The sequence below is a fragment of the Passer montanus genome, unplaced genomic scaffold, assembly GCF_014805655.1.
Source record: "Passer montanus isolate IOZ18808 unplaced genomic scaffold, ASM1480565v1 scaffold26, whole genome shotgun sequence".
Lineage (NCBI taxonomy): Eukaryota > Metazoa > Chordata > Aves > Passeriformes > Passeridae > Passer > Passer montanus.
Window position 1 is genome coordinate 10,212,883 of NW_024367261.1, and position 20,477 is coordinate 10,233,359.

The 20,477-nt window shown below is 38.5% G+C and overlaps 1 protein-coding gene across 1 annotated transcript in view; it reads right to left on the reverse strand.

Annotated features, from left to right (window-relative positions):
- The window catches only part of LOC120503578 (collagen alpha-1(XV) chain-like), a 116,759-nt gene that overhangs the window by 71,917 nt on the left and 24,365 nt on the right, over positions 1-20,477 (reverse strand). The window contains exons 3-5 of the mRNA XM_039712204.1: positions 6,084-6,631; positions 2,441-2,515; positions 1,948-2,040 (exon numbers count right to left, since the gene is read on the reverse strand). Of these exons, the coding sequence (XP_039568138.1) occupies positions 1,948-2,040; positions 2,441-2,515; positions 6,084-6,631 (716 nt within the window). The remainder of the gene's footprint in view (positions 1-1,947; positions 2,041-2,440; positions 2,516-6,083; positions 6,632-20,477) is intronic.

Below are 20,477 nucleotides of genomic sequence, written 5' to 3' on the forward strand. Positions count from 1 at the left end.
GTGGTGCTTAGTGGTCAGCTGGGAATGAATCACATCTTTCATAAGGAGGACTAAAAGCCAAAAATTCTACTATTGCTGTGTGTAATTTTGAATAGTGCAGTAATTATGAAGATTCTTAAACAGAAGCTAAAAACAATAGCTAAATTAAGTGGTATTTTTCTGGCTTGAGAAGCTAGACATATTTCCTGAATTAGTTACAGTTTTATCCAAATGAGAAAAAGTCAAGACGCAGTAAGATTTCCTGGATGTAAAACGCAGAGGAGTCATCAAGCACTAAGGTGATTTTGCTGCCATTTGGAAGAATCCTACCTAGCTGCAAAAATTCAGGAAAAGTAAAGTGTAAATCCTGCATCCAGTGAGGAGTTGCCCTATGCAGTAGTTCCATCTAGGGCCAGCTGCCTGTCTTTTGATCACTTAGCAAAAGATGAGAGAGCAAGGACTGCCTCAAGAAGGCTCAGAACTATCTTATCAATGAGTAGAAGATCTTCGTAAGAGGGACTAAAGAAGACAGAACCAGGTCCTTCTCTGTAGCCAGTGAAGGGAAAAGAGACAATGGACACACATTGAAATACAAGAAATTCAGGCTCTGTGTCAGAAAAAACCACTTCATTGAAACAGAAAGGCTGTGGAGTCTCCATTCTTTTGGAAATCCAAAACCAACTGGCACTGAACAACTTGCTTACTGAGCAACCTGCTGTATTTGGCTGTGCTTTGAAAAGGGAATTGGACAGGGCAATTTCCAAAGGTCCATTTCAAACTCAACTAGTCTGTGATTATGTGCAAAGCACAAGGCAGGCCAAAATGAGTTTAGTGAGCTATGTGTAAAAGGCAAATAATTAATAAAAATTTATTCAAACACATCAGGAGCAGGAGGCTGTGGCAATACTTAATAAAGTTATAAAAAGAGTGATCAGAGAATTTGAAGCCTATAGGAGAAAAAAAAAATGTTTTCTTCCATTTCTTCCATTCATGTTGACCCTGGAAGAGTTAAAATTCCTTAAGAAAAATATTCTTAGGAAACTCAGCAGTGAATATGACTAAAATGGAAGCTTTTGTATGAAAAGGGTTTGGAAACACAGTAAGTGAATGACAGGACATCGCAAACAAAAAGTATTTGCCCATGGGTTCTCTAAGATTCAACAGTGAAATAGATGAAGTATGTACAATATCAGACAAATGTAAGCATCGTTTCTGTGAAGTCATTTCTCATAAAACAACTGATTTTCTCTAAAGGAACCAATGAGAATATGTATTAAAAAAAAAGAATGTTTGACACAAACAGCATGGAAAGCTTCATTGTGAGGAATGCCCTAGAATATTTAAACCTGGTACAAAAAGTGAGGAGGACACAATGTGTTGGAAATCTCTAAAAATGGTAAGAAACAGCTGTTTTCTCTGTTATCTAGTAACTTAACCACCAAATGAGAGCAGTGGTGAGCATGTTCAGAAGGGCAAGAAAAAGGTGCATGTCCTTCACAAAACATGTCATTAAATTAGCTAAGGAATTCTGCAGCAGGAATCAGAACGTGGTAAAACTCTCATGTGTTAAAAAATCCCAAACAATAAAGCAAGAAATTCGAGGATGAATAACTCAGCTGAGTTCTACTAACCTCATATAATCTTGGTGCAAACATTTCCTGAGATAAAAATTGGTGCAGAGTAAAAGTGTTCCCAGGAAGTGTCATATATATTTTCCCAATCTTGTATTATACTCTTTCCAAGATCTTGGGCTCTCTTCCCAAAATCTGGTTGCTGACTGTTATCAAATATACCAGATTTTTTTATCTGGCGCTGTGCCATCATTCTCATGGATGGGTGCACATTGTTCTCATGGAGCCTTTGGAAATTGCCAGGTATGAAAGCTATTCATCAAATCCAGACCCCACCCTTTAAAAGAGATATTAAAATATTAAAACAGATTTTTAAGGTAGATAAATCAAAATTTACCCTTATGGGAAGACGAGAAGGTGCAAGGGCTTCTTGTGCCTCAGAACTGTCATGTTCTTGAATGCTGCCATTGCCACTGCTGTCCCCTGAAGCCTGTGCAAAACCCAATTATTGGGAGGAAGTTCGTAAAAGTCAGGGAGAAAAGGAACTGGCTTATTTAAATGCAGAAAAAATGCCCCTTTTTTGCCTGGTGAAGCCTCATTATGATGTTAACTTTTTTCAGTACTTACAGCATTCCATGAAAATGACTCTTCAGAAAAATAAAAGCCATAGTTTATTTCCTGAAAGCTCTTTTAGACAAAACAAAATGATACTTTTTGAAAAAATAAGTTTGAGGGTTGTACAGGAAACAAAATCCACCCCACAGATTGTTTTAAGTATGATACAATGCTTCCAAGAAAAAATTTCCACATTTAGCATTATGAAAGACATCAAACGGAAATTTACTTTGAAATCTCTGAGGCATTGAGGTAGTGTTTGTAAGAATACTTACATAAGGGTCATCATCTTCACAATGATCTTCAGTAGCCCTTGGGTCAGATTTGATTGTCAGATGTTGAATTGAGCCCTGCATGGAACATCAAAAACATTTCAAGGATGTAATATTTTAAGTAGCATATGCGAATGGGAGTGAGGGTGGAGGGATGGGAATTAAAAAAAGCAACAAAATACCCTAAACTGTGTTCTGGTTTACTTGGAAAATGGTCTAAAGTTTAAATTTCATGGTAGTAATTCAAATTTAAGACATTAATATGTTCACAATTTTTTCTTTTGCAAAATGTAGAGCAAATGGAAGCTGCCAGAATATAATGACTGTCATATCCCAATGACACTATGATCACCACACTGCATTGTTAGTGCCCCAGCTGAAGAATCTAGTCCTGGATTATGTCATATACGCTGTAAAAGCTCTGGGTTTTTTACGTAAGAAGTGCATTGCAGCTCCAGAAGTGGCATGTAAAAACCCTAAAAAATGGAGACAAAGGATGGGAAAGGAATACCAATAAGTGATGAAGTGAGTCAGGAAGAAACCAGTTTAAAACTTTCCAGAAAGGAAATAGAGATGGATTTTCTGATAATAAATGGGGTTTTTTTTTCAGAGTCACTGTACTTCTCAGTCTGACATGCTGAAGGAGCAGTAACAATTTCATTTAAAACATTTAACTATTATTTCTGCAAAGACTCAAAGTGCTTTAAGAAATGTGGGGGATATTTCCTTATTACAAGATCTCACAGAGTTTGACATGATGCACAATAAGGCACAAAGATAGATATTCAAGTTGAGAACCTGTTTACATATAACACACACAACCTAGAATATTTTAGAAAATAATAAAATTTTTGATTTTATCTTTAAAAATCCTCTAATTTATCTGACTTTGAAGACTATGAAACTCATGCACTTGGTGCCTCCTGAGTTTGCTGGACTTCTGAGGCAATAGCTCCGTAATCTCAACATCCTATTTCTCTCAAAATTTCATGAGCAACTCAGATATTGAATGATGTCAGACTGACTGAACAGTTCACTGAAAAATCATACATGAAAGGAGGCACAACCAACTAAGCAGTCTCCTGGAAGTCCTGGAAGTGATCTTTTTTTTCACAGTACAAGGGAATCACATTTGTAGAATACATTTTTCTCCTCTTGCTCTAATCTGTGGCCCTGGATGATAAAGAAAGCAAAATTGAGAGCTCTAATGTTTCCCAAGTGTTACCGCTAGCCAATTCCTTCAGCTAGGAAAATCATGGACCAGTCTGCATGATAGGGATGGTAGGTATGTGATATGTACTCCCTCTCTGGGTTTTATAGCTGCTGCTGTCTTCTCTGTGAAAACCAGTTTGCAGCATCTGGCATCATCACTCATTCAGCTATACTTGGCTGTTGTCTGGTTTCTGCCTTTCTTTAAAAGCATCAGGGCTAGATTTGCCTTTGGTTTCAATAAAACTGATGATAGTTATGTCCTTTTGTGTCTGACAACCACAGCCTTAGACACATGAATTTCCATTAGCTAGAGCAAACCAACATCTGACATCTACTCATTTGCACAATCTGCTATGATTTGTTTCTGTTTTGGGCAATTAATGTAAACAGTTCTTGGCATAGAAACAGAGTTTGAGTGAGGTTCAAGCATTTAGTTTTTCTACTCAAAAGCAATTGTGACATATGATGCAAGAAGAAATAAAGGCACAGGAACCTAGACTACAAGTCACAATTAGTGCTAATGAAGCACTCAGAGTATTGGCTGAAATTTATGTACTCAATATAGCACACAGAACAGCCTGTTTCCGTGGAAATGCATTACACTGTCATCCACCATGCATTTCTGTCATCATGTTTACAGATTTATTGGTGATCATCTCAAGTGATCATCACATGTGTTTTCCAGGTGGGATAATGTCCTGGGTTGCAAGATCTGGGTGGGGTGTGTATTCTATTGCCATCTGTTAGAGGTGTGGGAGTTATCTTCTGTTAATTGGGCAGTTTTTCTTTATCTCTTCCACAAACCAATCCTCCCTCCAGGAAATATCTTCTGTTAATGGGCCATTGAATGTCACTGCATGACTGACAAAAATTACATCATTCTTTTGTGAGATGCTTTGCCCAGGGGGAGGAGCCAAGTATTCCTAACTGGATATAATAAGACATTTGAAACACCAGAGTCAGTATTTTCCACTGGATTCCCAGAGGAGCAGCTGTCTTCTCCACTGGATTCCCAGAAGAAGACCAGGCCCACCACTGGATCTTCAGAGGAAAACTACACCCTTCTACAGGATCACTGCTTCAACAGAACCATAGCTGTCACTGCAGGAGGACTGCAGTCACCATTCACTCAGGTTGCTACCAACACCCTGACCAACAGTATGCAGGTTGTCTTCTGACTCTGTCAGTGTTGTTTTGTATTACTGCATTTTTTATTTTATTTTTATTTTCTTCCCTAATAAAGAACTGTTATTCCTGCTCCCATATCTGTGCCTGAGAGTCCCCCTTTAATTTCAAAATTGTAACAGTTTGGAGGGAGGGGGTTTACATTTTTCATTTCAGGGGAGGCTCCTGCCTTCCTTAGCAGACACCTGTCTTTTTCAAACCAAGGCAGATACCAAAGTGGTTTCCTTTTCTTGAATGTTTCTCAATCCTACTTAGTGATCAGGCATTCACAATACTCCAGTCCTCCTATTTGCCTAAGAAAGGTAGCACCAACATGCAGTTTTCCTACATATCACTTTGCACTCTTTATTTCCTGCTAATCCATATAGTTCTGTGATTCTAGGTACTTAGACTAGTCAGACAAATTATAAAAGTGCATTAAACTTGCTGCTTACCAGGTGGAGCTCACACCCTGCCAGTATGCCTGCATTTTGGAAAGAACATCTTTATTCCCTAAAGAAAAGGATCCACTCTGTTTTATGCTGCTGCTTGACTAATTTAGAGGAGACATTAATCTCTCAAAACATAGTACAAGCTCTGAAGTACAGGAAACACAAAAATAGGACAGACAAAGCGTGACATTTGACAGAGTTGATCTCACACATAGTGTCTGCTCTCAGTGGCTGAGAATTTCAGTCAGGATGCAGCAGAAGGGATGCTTGCACTCAAGCTAAGATGGCTTGGGAGCCTTGTAGTAGTGGTTTTGGTGCATTCTATTTCCTAAAGCACCTGATAACCTTCAAACAACAAATAAATTGTAAGAATACACCTTTATCTTCCAACTATTTTTACCTTTGATGATATCATTCTCCTTCTGATGTTGAATATGAATACCTAACTAATTAGAATTTAAAGCATTGGCTTAATAGTGAAGTATTCTCAGAAATTTAGAAAATTAATTCTCTGAAACCTGCCCTTCTTAGAAAGGCCATAAAAAAATACGTGACATATTTACTTTGAAATTTCTAATATTCAAATTGAAGATTGAGCTTAATATCTGGACTATTTATAAAATTCTGAGGCTCTCAGAACATTTGTATATTAAACCAGAGGTTATATAACTTCACCGCCCAAACCCCAGCTAGGTATAGAAAATACAAGCTCTATGATTTGACCCTCACTTGGGATATAACCACTCAAGCAGGACTTCTTGGGTAGGGAGTACATGCATTAAACACTGAAGGATGAAAATTTATCAGACAGCACTTACTGTGAACTTTTCCAGTCCTGTGGCTCCTGCATTACCAACAAATATGCCAGAGCCAGATTCAAATACCAAGGTTCGAGCAGGCCTTTGAAACTGAAGCCTCTGATACTCTTCACAGTCCATGAACAAAGCAATATCATTTCCCTCAACGGTCACTGTAAATTTATTCCACCTGTTAGTCATCACTGGCACTTTAAAGGAAGCAGCCTCTCGGGAGATATGGGATCCAGGCTCTGTGTAGTACATGATTATTCTCTGGGTGCTGTCATCAACTGGTGAAATCCTCAGTCCTAGGTAGATTGTTTTCTGGAAGGCATCTGTTATTGCAAAGAGCACTCCTCCACGATCACTGTTTGGTTTCACAGTAACCACGATAGCAAAATCTCTGTAGAAGGGTGATGGTATGATAGCACTGGTCAGCCGGCCAATGTTGGAATCTGGACCAAAGCTGTAAGCTGGGAACCCTCCATAGCCCGTGACAAAGTAGACCGAAGGAGGAAGAGGGACTCCTATTAACTCTGTGAGGTCAAGGTGTCCTTTCGAGCCTCGTTCTGTACATGAGAAAAAATGTGTTATTTGTCCTTGAGGTACACAGCCCACTTGATTTACATGATCTAAGGAAGGCCTGAAAAACTGAAATGCAGTGTGGTTATACCAGGGACATACTTCTGATACTTCAGGCCACAGTCCAGGTAGTGCTTAAACACATCTAGCTATGTACACATGTCATTATTTGTCCTTTGACTAACGGAGATTACTCTTATTCTAAAGGAAGGTACATGCAAACATTTGGTGAAATTGAATGGCAACAAGTATTTCCTGCAACATATAATTACTTCAGCTGTCCATAAACTGCAAAAAATTATGAATGTGCTTGCATAGTGAATTCAGTGGAAAACAAGCAACATTTAATTTCTTAAATATATCAAGATCCTTTTTTCTCAAAAAAACCAGCAATATTTCTCTACAAACAGCATGGCACAGTTTCACAAAACAGGATAAAATTTACAGTGTGCAGTTACCTATGTGTACAACAGATGTTAGATTTTATTTATGCCCTGTTTTCACATTTATCTCCTAAATTGCACTGCATACATAACAAATACTGTTCAGCAACCAAAACTCAGTTTTGAAAAGAGAGTATTTACGCTTTGGCAAAAAGGCAGAATTACGTATCTCTGCCAAACATGCCCAGAGCAACAACTCCTACCAGGTAAGGAAGGAGCAATAGCTAAGTATCTGCACCCAATTTTAACTAGAACCTTGGGGAGGCACATTCTAGCAACATACCAGAAACACAACTACCAATTTTCTTCCTCGAACAAGTAAAAGTAAGCAAGAAAAGATAACATTTTTAATAATAATGACCAATTCAGATCTGAATCTATACAGAAATCCTCTTTCAATTTTTAAATTTACTCATTTACCTGTGACTGTAACAGCTTTATAGGCTGAAAAAATCCAAATGGATCATTAACAGAAAAGGTATAACAGTCTGTCTGAATACCACAAATAAAATGAACTGAAAAGCTGTTTGAAATACCTGATTAAAATCAGGCAAAATAAAAGAATCTTATTCTTTGTTGTCTAAACTGGCAAGCTGGTTCTAATCAAGAGCCAGAGAGTTTATTGAGCTGCAAGGTACTTTTGTTATTCATTGCTCATATGCAGTACCAGCGTGGCATATTCATGGCAAAATTCTTCCATTGTACTAGTGGCTTTACAAAGAAATTGTAAAGTGTTCTTCCTGTGCCAAAGATGCTATAGCACAGTTGAAATAAATCCTAGCCTCTCTTATTCTCTGTACTTTATAATCATAGAATCAAAAAAATTGGAAAAGAACTCCAAGATCATTGAGTCCAAATGTTAACCCAGCCCTGCCATATTCACCACTAAACCATGTCCACAACTGCCACATCTACACACCTTTTGAACACTTCCAAGGGGAGCTCATTAACTGAAAAAAAAGACTGATGTGCTTCATGCAGAAACAATTGCCCCAAAATATTTTTGAAAGTACAGACGTTTGGTTTAGAAAAACTAGCTCCTCATCCAGAAACCAAATCCCTTTGGCACTTTTAAATGCTTTGCCAGATAAGATTTTTTCCCCCTTCCCAACAGCTTAAAAAGTGGATATACTTATTTTCTGGCCAAACACAGATAACAAAATTTGGATTGTGAGTCTAATATTGGGTCATGTTTTCTATTCACACATACAAATGCATAAAGAAAGCTGTGCTACAAAATACAAAATACATTACACAATGGTAAGAAGGTAAGGAAAATAGTGATCTTGAGGGATAATATAAGAACGGTACACTGATCCCAAAGCTACATCCAAAGAGTCATAGTAAAGTGACCAAGAAAGGAGATGGGCAATATCTAAGATGTTCAGCAATCAGGCTTGGACAGCAGGATGCATCCTAGGAGCGAAATTAATAAATACAACTGTAGTTTTCACATTTCCCATTCTCAAGGGAAGATTGGTGATTGGGAAGGAGCCATTCATTCTCCCCACACAATGTGTGAAGCTGCAGTCTAGTTGCAGTTTCCCAGTCACTTACCCAACACCAACAGACAGAGCCCCAAACAGGAGCTCCTTTAGCCTCTGAGACAAACAAAACATGTTTGCACAAGGTGGCAGCAAAGCCAGCAAAGAGTCAGGATTTTCATTTGAGCAAAATAAGCCAGAAGGCCCAGGAAGAGTCTGCACTTCAGTGAAGTTGGGGTAGAAGCTTGCACCTATCTGCTGCAGAAAATCAAAACGGAACAAGAAGTGTCCAGCCAAATCCCATACTTACAGCTCATAACCAGCTCTTAATGGATTTATGAGGACCTAGAGATACAGTTAAAAGCAGAATTTGGACCTACAGCCACAGGTTGTCAATTATTTCTGACAAAATTAATGTGTCCCTAATGCTCCATTTATTAATGTTAGGATAAAAATACTCTCTTATTCCCTCAAATAAATAGGTAAATGCTATGCTATGTTAAGTATCTGTAAGCCAGCAGAGAACTATGTTCCATCAGAATAGTTTTGTTTCAAACACTGTTAAGGCACTGGATATTGGGGAGCATACAGAATTCATCCCATTTATATCCCTGCTTCCTAGACCTGGGACACTGGAAGCTGTAGTAGAAAAGCAGCTTTAGCATTAGCTATATTTTAGCTCAACAAGTATAACCCCATAAATTGGGATGGTACTTTTATAATTTAGAGCTATGCGCTATGCTGTACTTTGCATTTGTTACTATTTGTTGCTGTATGTCACAGCTGGAATTGTTGTGGAATTTGCTGAGAGCTGGCCATTCCCACTGAGTAGCTTCAGGGACCATTGGAGAAGCAGCAATGTGTAGTTAAAATAATCTGGTAAGTCAGTATATAGAGTGTTTCAAGACTGCAGACTACAGTAGTAGGGGTTAGGTTGTTGGGCTTTTTTCTTTTACTCCAATTTTTTGATGTAATTACTTAGTCAGGGTGGAATTTCAAATCTGTGGGGTCCAAAATGCTTTTTCACTGCTTACAAGGGATCAAGTAGAAGAAATGAAAAAATTCTACCTGCTTGAAGGCTATTACATTTGTTTTAGATGTTAAGGCACAAGCACAATATTTATATGTTATAAAAGGGAATGGAGACAGAGAAAGGTCTACATTCATATAATTTAACATATTACACCGTGACTTTTTGGTTAGGACCCTGCTTTCAGATGCAGTTCCTGGCACCCACAGCACTGCCTCTGGACTCTGCACAAGTGTTATGTCATCCTGGTTGCCTCCTCCTCATGTTTTCACTCATGGAGCAGGGTAGCCCCAATGCTAGACCTGATGCAAAACCCTTGGGTGATCAAGCTGCATAATAGAATCATAGAATCCTTTGGGTTGGAAAGGACCTTCAAAGTCAAGTATTTCCAGCCCCTCTGCCATGGGCATGGACACCGTTCACTGGACCAGGTTGTTCAGAGCCCCATCCACCCTGACCATGAACACTTCCAGGCATGGGACACCAAGGCTTCTCTGGGCAACCAGTGCCAGTCCCTCACCATTCTTGCAAGTAAGGAATGTCTTCCTAATATCTAATCTAAGTCTACACTTCACTTTATGTGTCTGATCACTACATGCCCTTGGGAAAAGTCCCCCTCCAGCTCTCTTCTAGTCCCTTTTAGGTACTGGAACTTGCTATAAAGTCTCCTGAAAGCTTTCTCTTCTCCAGAGAAGATGCTATTGGGATGCTACATTATAAGCTACTCTAGGAATATTATTAGAATCCAGAATTTTCTTACAAATAGTAATTTAAAACATGAGATTATTCACTGGGAGTAGGGTGTTCATGTTTCCTGTTGTCTACAAGAGCTCATATAAAACTTAGAATACCCACAGTCCCTAACTGGTACACCACACTTCAACACAACCTAACTTCAAAGGTGGTATAAAGCATACTGTCGCACAGGCTTTGGGAAACTACTACTACAGCAGAGTCAAAGGCTACAGGGTTACAGATAAGGACACTGTCAGTCTACTTTTATCCATGGTTTCACCACTAGAAAATAGAAGCAGAGTTCAAAGGCAAGGCCCTCACCTCTGACATAGACAGAATTACCTTTCTCAGCCTAATTTTAAAATATGTAGTTCCAATGTTCCAAGTCTGAAAAAAAAGAAGTATTGACAAGTCCTTTGAGAAAAGAACATGATTAGCAATGGTACAGTCAGACCAACCCAAATCATACTGCTGCAAGACAAACACACTGCTGTTGCCTGCCTCGCTGTGAGAAGATGCTTGAGCTGGACTATCTCAACTACAGGAATACAAAGACTGAAGTTACAGACATTTGTCATGTTTGGCCCCAACCACTTAGCAGTAATGTTCATTCAGCTGATATTTTAAGGATTGTCCCATTTAGGTTTTCTATTATGTTTTCAACTAGAAATGCCTGTTAACAATTATTCAACTAAATCAGCTGCCACATTTAGCCCAATTCTGCTCCAGGTTAATGAACCATGATGGGTACATAAGGGTCAGAATAACATGCTCAAGTAAGTTGCTATTTGCTAAATATAAGAAGTCAACCACCCCGTTGCTAAGACTATGACAGCTGGTTTTAACTCACTCAAGGGAGGACTTGCATGGCTTCACACAGATGGGAGGGGGATGGGGGCTGTCTTTTGAATTAAATTATTATTTTTGCTTTGTTTCTAGCTTAACTTCACCTAGTGTTTTCCCCTGTTCCTCTTCAGACACTTTATTGGAGCTGCTCCTGGCCCATGCCTGTAAAGCTCCATTCACTCCATGGTCGTTGACTCTCATCCTGTGCAAGAGCAGCTCATTTCACTGCTGTCCACTGCTGTGTGACCTTGATAGCAGCTCCTTTCCATGTTCTTTTAAGGAAATGAGATAAAAGCAGTATTCTACTGAGGCTTTAATAACAAAACCAGTCTCAGAGCAGCCAAGATCAAGCACTTCTCTGTGTGTAAACTTGAGCCAAGGTGACCTTGCTTCCCTGTCCTCTTGCCATCCAAATAATCATAACTCCAGGTTGTAAGCTCCCTTTCCAGCAGCATGAATAAACCATCTCTGTCTCAGTGGTGCAGTGCCTCTGCTGTCTCTACTCTGCATTCAATGAGATGCTGTAACTGTAACAGAACATTGTTTTACACAGAGTGCAGTTACGATCTGTAGTAAGATAATTACTTCTTCCCTGCTGCCAAAGTGCTTTTATTTTGAACTAACAAGAAATACTTATAGCAATACCATTAAGCTGAGAAGGATTTCCACATCTACCAAATAAAATTTAATCAAGTACTGCGGAGAGAAAAGGAAGGGGAATATTGTAACACAGTAACAGATATGCTGCATGAAATGGAAGAGTCCAGCATCATTGCTGCTACCAGGACAAACAGCATTGGCTCTGCTTGAACACATTTTTAGCTGCCATTAATACACTGTTGAAAAACATGGATAGAATATATTGGTATTAAAGGCTGTAGCATTTCCTTCCAGATGCCTCAGGAAACCTCAGAAGCGCTTTCTGGTGGCGTTGCACACCTGGAAGTCAGGCCGCAGCCAGCAGGAGTTGGGGTACTCACTGACACGCCAGAGCAGGGCAGGCATTCCTTTAAGAAAACCGCTTTCCAACACTTTCTGCCGGCTCCTGCTTTCACGTCATTGTCATTCTGCCCTCTACTGGGCGAAAGAGCTTAAATATAGTTAATTAAATAGACATATATTTTGCACAAAATACTGTTTGGGGGCTCCCCCCAGTCCCCGTTTTATCTTGTTTGTGAAACCATATTTCATTGCAATGCTTTCAAACCACCACCAACATACTGTCTTCCATACAATCAGTTTTTCTGTTTTTCTTTTCTTCCCCCCAATCTAATACTGCACTATTTTCTTATTGTTTTGTCAGTTGCTCTACTAGAAGGCCTTCTACATATTTTTGGGCACCTTTTTTTTGTACATAAACCCAAAGCTTTTTAATGTGTACTTAATGAACTGTTCTCCTAGAATGACAAAAATCTATGTTTTAAACATACTGGTTTCCTTCAGCCACAGCAGTAGATAATAAAAAATACAGCATATACACAAAATATTCATTGTCCTTCTCTCCCCACAAAGAGACAAGAGGAAAAAGTGGGAAATATTTAGCCGTTCAACTCCAGTAGTGAGGTAAAGATAACTGAGCTGTTAACTGTGTCAAGAGACTGAAACTACTATCTGGAACCTCAGGGTCCTTTTTCTCTTTCTGAGTTTGCGGCGCTCTGACGTGTATGGACTTGCTCTATTCCTACCATGCCAGGTTCATGCTGTACTTATGAGGCCTTTAGAGCCATTTAATTACCTGTCAAAGGGATCTTTTTTCTCATGCTAATCCTTTGGAGATGTACCAGGCCCATCAATGTCAATACATTTTTCTTTACAGTTGCATATATTCCATATATTCCATATGCATTAGAGGAAAAAGTAAAAGCAAATAACACAGAAGCCCTTCATGGAAAAAGATTTCCAGACTTGCTAGGACATCCAGACTCCTAAAGATAACTCAACAAAGCTAATCTGTGTAAGAATTACAGAGTCTGCAACAAATATTGCAGCTGTTCAGTAGCAGGCACCTGTGACCAGGCTGGACACTGACTTTATGAAATAAAGTCTGTGGTGATGCACGTGTCTAACTGTGAGTGAGCAGTCTGACTGCCAGCTAGAGAGGCAAGTAGCCCTTAAAGACTGCAGGAGAGCAGGAGCTTTTGCATTTCACCACTAGGAAGCAACACAGCACTTCATAAATCAGATGGGAGCTTTGGCTGAGGAGAACGTTGCTTATGAATCACCAGTGTCAGTGTCTGCTCTGCAAGCTCTTTTACAACATCTAAGCTAAGATGTTTTAATTTCCATTACGTGTCTAACAAAGCAGATGTGAATTATCATGCTACCCTTCTTCTTTCACCATGACCTTGAAAATCAGACAAAGTACATTGTCTACTGTGTATTTTCTTGTGGGGGGTTGTGTGTGTGTGTGATATATTACCATTCTTGTTTTCTCTTTCCCTCTCTCTTTTTTTATCTTGAATTTTAAGGGATAAAATGACCAACACCCTAATAGAAAAAAAAAAAAGTATTTCTAAGATGATGAAGACGGTTCACTTTTAAAATTCTGGCAGAGCGAGCTGATTTAGATTATTTAGATTTAGCTCTTAGATTTAACAGTTGTACATGCCAGCAGAGAGTCTCTGCCCAAATGTGGAAGAACAGACATAGTCTGGCACACTGACCTGAATATAAATTCTCATCCCATATAAAGAGGTTGAATGGGAAGCAAGGATAGAGAACACTTAATCAGCAGCTGCTGCAGTTGCCCCTGCTGTCTTTGCCAGACCCTGTCTCCACTACAAGGTTCTGTCATAGAACAGGGGCATAAGAAGGATATGGACAGGTGGGATTTGTGAGCTAGAATTTGCTCAATGAAAATTAGAAACCTTCAGCCAGAAATGCTCCATTGCCCCTCACACCTGAATGACCTGAATGACACTGCCTTCTCCCTGTGTTTCCCATGAGTATCATGCCTTCCTGCTTTTCCTCTGACACTGTGAATGACCAAGAAAGCTCTCTCTTGTCAGGAAATCCTGCTTCTGACAATCATGTACATAGTCAGTGCCTGTGTAAGAAAACAGATGTCATGCTCCCTGCCCATGCCACTGTCAGGACATCTGCTTCATCGCAGCAGTAAAAGTCTGTATGTTCAGTGAGCCTTCAGGCCAACTCTGTATGCTGTGTGCAGTTTGACCTTGCAAGCAGACCTACCCAAGAACACCCAAGGACAAGCATTATGTCCAATATGAAAAGGGTGCCTGCAGGAAGTTTTTTGGTGGAACATGAAAGAAACAAAGTGCTGACAGATATTTTTGTAGCTTCTACAGTCTGTCATGGTCTCTGTGTGATAGAGGCTGATAGGTTTCTAACACAGCATCAGAGCTTTAGGCACAGCATTATAAGATCTTCCTCACACAGCTAAGCTGAGAGTAGAAAATCACTTCATTCCCATTCAGACTAGGTGAGAACAGAAAAATATAAATATTGCAATAATTGATGTTACGTTTTGGACTTATTGTTTTGATCTTTATTATTTTGGGGTTTTGTTATTGCTGGTTTTTATTTTTAAAAATTAAGAGCTATAAACCTAAGTAAGGTAATGAAAAATAGAGGACTTTTTATGCATCCTTGACTCTTCCACAGCACTTTGAGGCCTGGTGGACAGTGTGTCTCTCTCAGATGACTAAGCTATCCATCCTTTTAAACTAAGCAACAGAAGTTGATATTTTGTTACTAATGTTTCATTTTCAAGTCCTTAGGAGGACTTCTATTGTCTTCCAGGAGCATCCCTTTCATAAATGTTCTTAAATTTATGCACCTGATATTTATAATTTCTTTTTATCCTTCTAAATTTATTTTCATGTATTCTTTACACCATTGGACTTAGTAGTTAATAGATTTGATTTATAAAAAGCCAAGATTCAGAGAAGTTAAAAAAAGATTGTGAGGTAGATGACATGGGAACAGTAAATACTAGAAGTATGTCTTGTGTTGAACATTAACATTTCTGACAGCTAAATGCTTTTATAGCATGAATGCACCAGTAAAAATGTAGAAATAAAATCTAGCCAACATAATCCTTCTTTTTCCATCTTCCTATTTCCCAAGAATTTCATTTCCCAAGAGTTGTGTTACAGTACTTTTATATCTTAGTATAAATCACATATGCTTTTATTATTCTCCTAGTTTTTTGCCTTTCCCCAGTGAACACACTGAGTTTTAAAAAATGTTATTGATTTTAAACAAGATATCATTAAAATGTCATCTCTAGTCAAAAAGTTCTAGGTTAAAATCCTGTCTAAAGTCCTAAGTGAAAGATCTTCTGGTTTTACAGTGATTACTTGATATAAATTCCTAGAATTTTGTGTTATGATTGGATTCTGTTGCCAGGAAAGGGTAAGCACTCACTAAAGCTTTTCCAGCATTTAAGGCATCTTATGCAAATATGTTGTTTTTCCAAACAGTCCCTCTCTAAGTGGAGACACAAGTACGTTTCCCACCCTTACTCTGTTCCTGATCCATGAGGTTTATAAGGACTTAATGGCCATCAGGTCTCTGCATCTTTGTCAAATTTGGTGCATAGAAGTTCTAGCTCAAAGCAGACTCAGAAATCATTGCACAGACACGCACTGCAATAATATATGCATTATTTCCTAGTGAAACCAAGTTAAACTCAAAGCGTCACTGTAATACCTGCCTACAGATATCCTCTTAAACACAAATATAATGGGTTCTCTTTTTCAGCTCAGTGGAGTAACTACTTTTGCTACTTACAAACCACAGATTTCCCACTAGGGACCTCACACATGGTCCCATTCAACAGTAAACTAAGCAAATCTGGTTTCAGCTACCTGACTTCATAAACAAATACTTTGCCAACTATCTTTTAGATGAATTGCTATCTTTATTAAGAAGAATATAGAAATTTCCTTTAGAAGACAAATGAAGTAAAAATGAGATGCTGGATATAGGTATCTTACCCCCTTCATACAGATGGAGAATGCAGTGCAGTGACTTTCACCCGGCTCATGTGCACAGCCTCATATATTACATTATCCATGTTTCTGGGACTTTTTCACAACCAGAAACTCTGGAAATTCAGATAAAATCCTCAGATATAGACCTACTCACTGCTGTTTCTATCAAATAGTTCAAAAAGTGTCAATCAGTTCTACAAACAAGATTTATAATTTTTTTTTTTTTTTCACTGACATACTACCAAAGAACACCAATAAACTGCTGACTTTTTTCCAAAAAGGCATCATGCAGAAAGTGACCTCGCTATGAAATGTGTTATTCTATGCAGATGATGACCAGAAGTCTTTCCTTACAGTGTAGCTGCATTTTCAGGCATGTGCTCCCCCTTTTCACTCCATCCTTGTCTACCTATCATCACATGATCCAAAATGCAGTCTCAACCAGGGGATTGAGAAACTTGAGAGAGATGAAACAACCTTTCCATGGAAATATGGCAGGAGCAGTGCGGCAACATTGGATCAGCCCCATTGATTAGACCTTTCAGCAATGCAGTTCACTGTTTTAATAAGGATCTAGCATGTAAATAAGATCTTTTATGCGCACGTGTCTACCAAATCTTGAGTTATCTAGATGTGACATCATTGATCACTGCCTGATGACTAAATCAGAGAGACCAGATTGCCAGACCACAATTAACCTTAAGAACACTGACTCAAAGTGAAGTAGAAGATAATACATTTTCCAGCTTGGTCATATTAATTTTAACAGGTCTAATATCATGCAGAATTATTAAACTAATTCTGATGTGTGTGCAGCTTATTGCCCTCAGAAGTTCTCCACTGCTTGTATACAATGTGAATTAATCAATAGTTTCTGTCTAGAATAACTGAAACATCTATTATATTTTATTCAGGACTTAGAACTGTATGAACAAAGGGGGAAAATGAATTTTTTTTTAATCACACAGAGAATATATTATGATTTACATATGCATGGCCAAAAATAATTTCATTTCCTCCAGAGTATTTAGAGAATAGATGAAGTCTTATTCTTGGTAAATACTATATTTTTAGTTCACTCAAATGTTATTTGAGACAAGAGCTGAAAATAGAGAAAGAGATAAAGTAGCATACAGCAGTAATTCTTAGGTCTTGATACTTGATATATAGTTGAAAGTCTTTCCCAGAGAAGTCTCAACTGCATGCTGTCCCTAACTTGGAAAATATAGCTGATTTACATCTGCATCCAATATTTATAAATCCATTTAAAATGTGTTGGCATATTGGCCTTCTGCTTTTAAAAAGTTGGTTGACACAAAATGTTGTTCTTTTGGCTTAAATTTCAAAGGTTACTTTCTCAAGGCCATTAGTGTTGTGACAAGAATAAGAAAGAGCGATGTTCTTAGAATTTATTGTGTTTTTCTTAATGCTCGTTTGAACTGAAGATTCAGAAAGTCAAAAAAAGAAACCTACATAATAAGGAACAAAGCACAATGCTATTGGCATTTTTGGCTTTGATTATATGCTTTGCTCTTTCATTGTCTGAGCCCTCATTTGTGTTTTAAAACTCTGGTTTCGCCAGTTTTACTCATGATAAGAACAGCTGTGTGTTAGTAATAGGACAACTATGTTGCATAAAATTTTAATTAGGTCTGAATTAAAGTATGCCTTTTGATGGTCAGACTCCAACAGAAGTCTCCAGGTAGTGGAAATTATAGCATCATGCAGCCTAAAGACTGTGTTTTCCATGTTCCGAGCTGTGAGTTCTCCAGACCTTTCAGCTGTCTGCTCTCACTTCCTTTTTCTTCCAACATCAGCTGGAATTACCTTCTCCCTCCAATATTCCCTATATAGTCAAATATCACCTCATCTTTGTTCTTTGTTTAGCAGGTTCTTGGCAAAACCACTGGGTAAAGACATGCCATCCAACGTGCTGAGCTGCACTTTCAGGAGGTATTTTTCCAACTGCAAGCTTTATGACAAATCTTATAGGCAGTGCTGTTGCCCTTTTCCCTGAGAACGTACCACAGCTGAATCTTGTTCTCTGGCAGCACATACAGCCAGAGTATGCAGCACATACTGCCAGACCTGTGAGCAGTAATGAGCTTGTATGAGCCAACAGGCACCAAAGTCTTCCATCTCTTCCGCGTCTGTCAACATTCTTGTCAACAAAAATGTCACAGTAACCCTCCAAGCCTCCCCTCTCTGTCTCCCATTCCCCACTTACATTTGCAGACATAACAAGAAAGTTTAAGTTGAACATGATCTAACTATCCTCCCCCTTCTCCGTCTTTGAAAAGAATATTAATCTTATTTGGTTTAATTTATTTTTTTTTGCACAAACTAGTCTAGTCATTGAATGGTAATAGTAATACCACTTTTGTAGGCATGTGGCAATTAACATGACTGCTCTGGAATCATAGAGATAATCTGTTCTTCCGGCATCCATAGGTCACAAATCCTGCCAACAAAAACCTCAGTATGTTCAGGTTCATTCCCCAGAAGCTGAACATTAGGGCTTCAGTTTACATTCAGTGAGCTTTGACCTTCTCTGTGCACAAAATTCAGCAGTAATAAAAAGCATTCAAAGAACGGCAGAATCATGCTGTAGTATACTAAACCTGAAACAGTTATGAAAATTGAGGAAAAGGTATTGCTGCTAAATAGTTTCTTTGACTCTCAGGAGCTCTGTACATACAATCAAAAAAAGAAGTGCAAGTAATTTTCACATAGGATGAATCATGGTAGTTCTGTTACTTTTAGTACGGCAATGACAATTTTACATAATTCAGCAGCTACTCTCAATACCCAAATTGCAAGTGTGGAAACACGTGGTTGATGGCAAACCCAAACTTGTATGCATCAGTTATTTCATCACTTTCTTATTTAATCATCACCCTCTTGTTAAAATGTTAAATATGTTCCATAGAAATATAAATTACAATTTGGCACGATCATGGCAGCTGAATGCAGGGGGTATAAACAGAACATTGAAATTTGCAATGCAGAGATTGAAAGATCCATCCTCAAGAACTTTTCCATATGGATTAGCTTCCTTGTGAGCCAGGTCAGTTCCCAGTGATCTGTCTGGCAGCTGCATTGCTTGCTTTGGAGCAACACCAAGGAACTAGATGATACAGCCTTTGAGGTCATATGTAGGGGCTTTTCTGTTATTTTGAAGAAAGGAAAAGAATCACAAAATTATTTTGGCTTATACAGGCTTAAGAGGGCAAGAGGTTTATCTTGGATCTGACAGGATGCCTCTTTCTGCAGCTGAAATTTTGTGGTTCTGTTACATGACCACATAGCCAAAGTCACACAGATATTAATGTATTTGGCTACACTCTCATATCTGGAATCTGAACATCTGCAGTAACCTGAAGTAACCTAGTGAATTCTGGTAGGCCAGAAAATAAAGACAGGTTTTAAAAACCACTTAGTAGATATCTATATCTGTGTCCCAGCAGAGGTTCTGTGCCAGACTGAAAGGGAGCAAACAGAAAGATACACATTCTGATCAGCAGGAAAAACAGTGTTCAAAAGAAATACCAGAAATACTGCCAGTATCTTTATTACATTCATCTTACTTGGCAATTTTTGGTGATTAATAGTAACTGCTATTAATTACAAAAAGTAATATCTACTTAGAAACACAGTTAATGGCAGATCTTCTAGTAACAAACAATCTACATATGAAGTAGTGCTGTATTTGAATGGCAACATAATACATGTGGATATAAAAGAATTGATGTTTTCACCATTGTCCTTCCTTTTATGACTTTTCCTTTTCTTCATAAACACTTTTGGAGAAAATGGTACCCTCATCCATTGGTGTGATCACAGTGTCAGAGACTTCAGGATGTAGTAAATAACTCCTTGTAAGCAAAGGAGGAATGAGCTGTAAAGAACCTGACAGAGCTTCTTTATATATATACATAGTTTTACATGCACTCACACATATGTCTTCCAGAGGAAATGTGGCTGGAGAAAAGAGAGCTTGGATGCTTTGTAGTGTCTTAGATTTGTAGCTATTAGAGGCAACTTTCTCAAAGAAATGTCAATGATCTGACACAGATCTGACTAATTATTATAATCTTACTAATTTACATAAAAACATGAAGTGAGGATGGAAAGAGGATGGACTCTTCTCAGTGGTGCTGATGGACTGGAAAAGATGTGATGGGCACAATCTGAAACACAGGAACCCCTCTGAGCATGAGGGAACCTTTCTCACCCAGAGGATGACTAAGCATTGACACAGATTATGCAGGGAGTTTGTAGAATCTCCTTCCTTGAAGATATTAAAAAAATGGTCTGGCCATGATCCTGGGCAACAG